The sequence below is a fragment of the Stegastes partitus genome, unplaced genomic scaffold, assembly GCF_000690725.1.
Source record: "Stegastes partitus isolate 25-593 unplaced genomic scaffold, Stegastes_partitus-1.0.2 Scaffold271, whole genome shotgun sequence".
NCBI classification, from domain to species: Eukaryota; Metazoa; Chordata; class Actinopteri; family Pomacentridae; genus Stegastes; species Stegastes partitus.
Genome location: NW_007578002.1, coordinates 622 through 6,209, shown reverse-complemented (window position 1 = coordinate 6,209; position 5,588 = coordinate 622). Strand labels below are relative to the sequence as shown.

At 43.6% G+C, this 5,588-nt stretch overlaps 1 protein-coding gene across 1 annotated transcript; it reads right to left on the bottom strand.

The window, feature by feature from the left end:
* Positions 1-1,450: 1,450 nt before the first annotated feature.
* Positions 1,451-5,005, bottom strand: LOC103357737 (roundabout homolog 1-like). The gene is made up of 6 exons (XM_008282423.1): positions 4,804-5,005; positions 4,253-4,719; positions 3,507-3,647; positions 3,211-3,432; positions 2,969-3,114; positions 1,451-2,853 (listed from the first exon to the last, which is right to left on the bottom strand). Exons 2-6 carry the CDS (start codon positions 4,650-4,652, stop codon positions 2,839-2,841), a joined length of 924 nt encoding a protein of 307 aa, XP_008280645.1. The 5' UTR covers positions 4,653-4,719; positions 4,804-5,005; the 3' UTR covers positions 1,451-2,838.
* Between the last annotated feature and the right edge of the window lie 583 nt (positions 5,006-5,588).

Below are 5,588 nucleotides of genomic sequence, written 5' to 3'. Positions count from 1 at the left end.
TGTTTATTAGATTATGAGGCCCCGCGGACCGAGGTGTTGGAATTGAAAGGACAGCAAAAAAAAGTAGTGTTTTAAAGATTAGCTCGCAGCGGCATATGTTGAGGTGGACAGACGTATGCATGCCCATCACGGATGGAGCAGAAGGACATGTGGTCGGCTTGTAGTCACAGGGTGATCATTAAGGAGCACGAGCTGCACAAAGGGGCAAAGTAATACCGGCTCTAGTAGTGTTCTGATCATCATGTAAATCAGGTAAAAATGAGATGAAAGCGTTCCTTTCCAGTCCATTTTTTTCCGCTAACGCCCCCAGGCTTTTATATTTCTCATCATCATTAGAGTGTCATGAAGTGGAAATACTCAAGTAACGGTAAATAGGAGCTGAAAAACGTGGAGGCACAAACTGAAGCAGGTCGAGGCCGACAACAGACAGAAGAATCGTTCTACATTTTTAGTGGTTATACTGAGCGTGGACAACATATTTCACATGTGTTGTCTTAAGTCCAAAACAGTGCAAGAAAGAAAAAAATAAATAAATTAAAACACATGGGTCGCAATATTTCCTAAGTTTGTGTCTTCCCAGGTGAGAGGGAGCCACACTGAGCCAAATCAATCCGAAAGGTCACTTCACTGCAGCGTGCAGTTGGCTCAGTTTGCACCTAGTTAATAAATCACAACAAGCTCTATATAATTATAAAATCAGTGTAATTATTTGTGGATGACGCATTTACTGCGCGAGTCCGGGGACAGTCGACTTGACTGCGCGCACAGGTGCCGCAACGATCTGTGAAATACTGTCTTCATTTCAAAAGCTTACAGCTGCTCTCTTGTTGAAGGTTCATAAATGAGGTTAATTAAACGGCATATCTCATCCCCACCCTCTCGGTTTTCCCTTTCTCCTCTTCTCCCAATCCACCTCACCTCACATCCACGAGGCGGGCTGGGTTTACTCTACCGATGGGACAAACTGAAAGACAGTCAAGTGATAGTTGGAGTTAAGGAACTAAACGACAAAAACATGAATGAAAGAAATATCTCTGAGGAGGGATTTGGTTTTGACATTTCAGCTTTTTCAAAATATGACTTTCAAGAATGGCTTTTGGAATATGTGGAGTTTGCATGTCCTCCATCTGTCTGCGGGGGTTTTCTCCAGGTGCTCTGGGTTTATCTCACAGTCCAAACACATGCCTGGTGGCAGCTTAATTGGTGATTCTAAATTAGCCCTCAGTGTGAGCGGGATTTTCTGCCTCTCTGTGTGTGTGTTAGCTCTCTGACAGAACTCAGAGGCTTTTGTTTCCCTCCTTGTTTTAGGTTTATTAAATGTCCACCTTCGAAAATATGAGTGAAATGAGTGAAATTACATTCTTCATGTGGCCAAGCGTTGCCGTATCCGAGCATGCGTGGCTGGAAATCTGTTTTGACACTGAAAAGAGGAACCACAATATTGTCCATGGTTTGTTTTTGTTGCTTAAGGAACAGCAATATTTATTCAAAGAGAGAAGTTAAAGTGACATATTTGTTTCATTCTTACAGAATAAAGCTGGACAGTATGACCCAAATCTATGAAACAATGTGCATTTAACCGGATAATGATGAACAAACTATTATCATCCGTTGATAATACTACTTTACTTGATAAACTAACTGCTTAACTCCAGGATGAGCAGTTCAAAATGTTGGATATTTGGGTATCTAATTCTTAATTGTAAGCAGATTAGTTGGCTGAACTTCAGCTAAGACATCATTGTGTTTTTTTTAGTCATTCTCCCTTTAATTAAATGGGTTTATTTATTGCAAATTGCAGTGTAAGTGAATTCACATCGGTAACAGATTCATCATCACTAATTTGATAAATTCGGTGCATTGTCCAGCCCTACTCCGTAAGTTATGGCCAAGGTCAAGGGAACACAGGAGAAGATGAAATGAACTCAGCGGAGAGAAACAATAATTGGAACCAGTCCATGACCACACTTTTCATCATCCCAGAGGGAGGACAAAGCAAGTGTTGAAGTAAAAAACCTCCTACAGGTGAATCTGCATGCAATTCTCTCAGTACACACAACAGATAGTTCAAATCTGAATGAAAGCAGCTCAAATGTACGCAACTGAATGCACAATCACAATCGACAATCTTTTTTTTTTTCTTCTTCTTCTTCTTTCTGCCTGAAGTCAACCGATGAAATGATTAACAAGACTCCAAAAACTAATTTCCTCCAGACTGAAATTCATAGAGCAATGACTTAGAATAAAATTAAGTGATTGTGCTTTTATAACCAAAGTAGGACAAATAATACAAAGACAAGATGTACATCACTTATAAAACATTAACACTGTTATATAAAATTTGAATTTGAAGCACTTCTGTGGCAGTAAACAATTTACAAGATGGCTGGTAATGACTGTATATCAATTACAGTTTTAAAATAAAAGAAAAAGAAACAGGACAACTGACAAACAAAGATCATACGGACCGCATCAAGCAGTCACCATGGACAATATTTTTTTTTTTTGTAGACACTCACAACCGCCATCAAATGTGCATTCATCTTACTTTACTGAGCAACCAGCGGCTCCAGGTCCTGGAAGCTGGTCACCCAAAAAAACAACAAAAAAAAAGCAAACAATAAACAGTGCATCAAATTGAAGTCCACAGACTTACACATGAGAGCACTTTTTCTTTTTTCTTTTTCTTTTTTTCCAACACCTAATGAGAAATTTGAAGTAGAAAACAATAGCGCGTATTGTGCAGTATTTTAAGAGTCTTTTTTTTCCGTGTCGTAAAGGTCATAGTCCTTTGTCCGAAGCACCTGTAGGACATTCCCGATGTGCTCACGTTGCTTCTTAGCTTTTCAGGAACTGTAAAAAATAAAAATAAAAACAGTTTATTTGCTTGCAGAAGAGGCAAAGAGACATTTGCCCACAAGAGATAACGTCACAACAAAAACTAGATTGCTTTCTGATTTCCATCTACCTCTTCCACCTGTCCTGTAGGTGCCATCTGTTCTCCATGCTTGGTCCTCGAGTCTCCACATGACAAAAAGCTAGAATCATCTGGCTCCCTCTGTGCGTGACCTGATGGGAAAGAGGGACGACTGTACAGAAGAATGTCCCCAAATTCTGAAGGAGAGACAATAAGGAGAAACAATAAGGCGGCTACGCGTTCAGTTGTTTACTCAAAAGCTCCAAAGTGAGCTCTGTAAATGAATCCGGTACCTGAATGCTGTCGGCTTTTGCTGTTTCCTTTTCCTGCTAGTGGAGTCCTGTGCTTCTCCTGGCTCTCTCTCTGCTCAAACGCGCCCTCTTTGACCCTGTGAGTCCCGGTGCTGCCTCGTCGACCCCGAGCCTCCCCGGAGCCCATGCGGGGCAGCGTGGCCCCCCTCACTTTATAGTCACCGTGGGACATCTGGCTGGTGAAGTTCAGCGGCATGCAAGAGTCTGCAGGACACAGGGATCCAAATGTTAGACTTATTAAAAAACATATTAAATCTTTTCCTTAGCTCCGTCTTTACCATCATTGAAGACGTCTTTGGGTTGGTAGCCCTGCTGGCCGGACTGGTTTTGTTTATGCCTCCTGGGCCTTTTATGTGTTATTGCAGGACTCATGTTGCTATCTGTCGACATGGGGCTGCTGGGTCGCTGGTGCCGCCGGCCTGAAATCATCACACAGATTTAACATGAAGAATTTAAATGACATATTACGCTTACATTTGAATCCTAATTTTATTTTATTGGAATTTAATTCAATATAAATAACATGACAATGATAATAATAATAACATGTTTTCTTCATTAGCTTCTTTCTGTAAGCAATGCTGTCGTACGTGAACGCATTCGCTGCCAAAGTTAGAACAGCTTCGACTATTTAAGTTGAGAGACTGCTCTGTGTTGGGAAAAAAAGATGATGTCATGTACTTCTAAGTGCCAGTCAGGATTTAGCAATGAACTGTGATAACAGTTTCAGATTTTTCATGTTGCCAGACCCCACTGTCAGCCAAATCTGATCATATCATGCCTTCGTAAAATCTAATATTTAGCATCTTTTCTGGCATGCCGTAGTGTAATTTGTGACTGCTTGGGAAACCGATCATGAACAAATCTACTTTTGGTTGTAAGTGTATTAAAAGCAGGCCCCAGAAGATAAACAAGGAAATCTGTAAAGTGATGCGCCTAGATTTTGGTGGTGCTCTTCAACAATTTCATCATCCTATTACTGTGCAAACAAACCAAATAAAGAAATACATTAACATCAACTCACCTGACTCCTCCGGGTATCTGCACATGCGCAGGCCTACCATATCACGCGACGAGGCCACCGCCTGGTTGAAATCGCCGTCTGTAAAGAAGGATCCTTCCGAGGTGCTGACAACACTGGACCTGCCTGATGAGATGTTGTCCTCAGACGCTGAGCCCCAGCTGTTAACCATGGACCCCGTGACCGATCTGTCCAGATCTCCGGTGCTGGAGGCTGGGGTCTGCTCCAGCCCGTAGAGGAGCAGCTTGTGTGGAGAGGGGTGGTGCAGCTGGTGCTTGTGCTTCTGATGGTTGTGGTGTTGGCTGTAGTTACTTTCAGCAAGCTCTGCATCTGTTTCCTCTTCCTCCTCCTCCTCCTCTTCCACCTCCTCCTCCTCATCCTCTTCCTGACCATCGGTGCCCATGTGGACGGGTATTGAGCTGTAGGTGTGTGTCGGGGAAAGAGGGCGCGAGTGGCAGGTGTTGTGTTGGCTGTAAGACGCATTTAAAAATATGTAAAACTAGTTTTTTAAAATCATTCTTGAATTCAGCGTCAAGGTGGTTTATTCTGATTACCTGAGGTGTTCGGCTCCGTCGGGCAGGCCATTTCTGAGGTCTCCCTGCGATGATGTGGTAGGGGGGTGATTATAGGACGCTTCAGGAAGGGTGGAGGCAGCTCCTCTAATTGGTGGAGTCGGGCATCCACCTATTGTCTCCTCTGGACCAAAACTGAAAAGAAAAAGGACAGCTGACAGCTAAAGGAATGAGGGGTGCCAGCGGTTCTGACACAAGAGGCTCAGACATTGATGCAAAACACTGCCATCAAAACATTTCCTCACAGAAAAACATACAAGAGTCAACAATAGGCTCTCTCTCTTAGCACAGTCAGTTGTTGTCTAGTGCTGCATGCCTCTCGAGTAAATGCTCGCTTCTGTTTTTTTTTTTTTTTAATTTGACAACTTCAACAATCTAAATTAAAGCCGCAAGCGGCGATGGACAGGTCCTCGCCCTACGCTTGTCGGTCGTCGCGCACGGTGGGGTGTGGTGCAAACCTGCTCCGGGCGGGACTGTGATCCGGCATGTCGAGTTTGGGGCAGATCGGAGCAAGTGTGGCCTAGTTACGAGCCACTTCCTGTTTAGTGGCGAGTCGCGCGGGGTGCGTGTTGGCCGGGGTGGAAACGAGCTCTAGCTGAGACTCGGAGCACGCGTGTAAAATTTCAGGCCGATTGGAGCACAGACACAGCACGTCTGGTATTCTGGTGTTTTATGGCGTTGTGGCCAAATTCAGGGGGGCGCCATTTCCACGCCGTCACACTTGTGCGAACCGTTTTACTAACGTGTAATCACCACCTCCTGTAGTT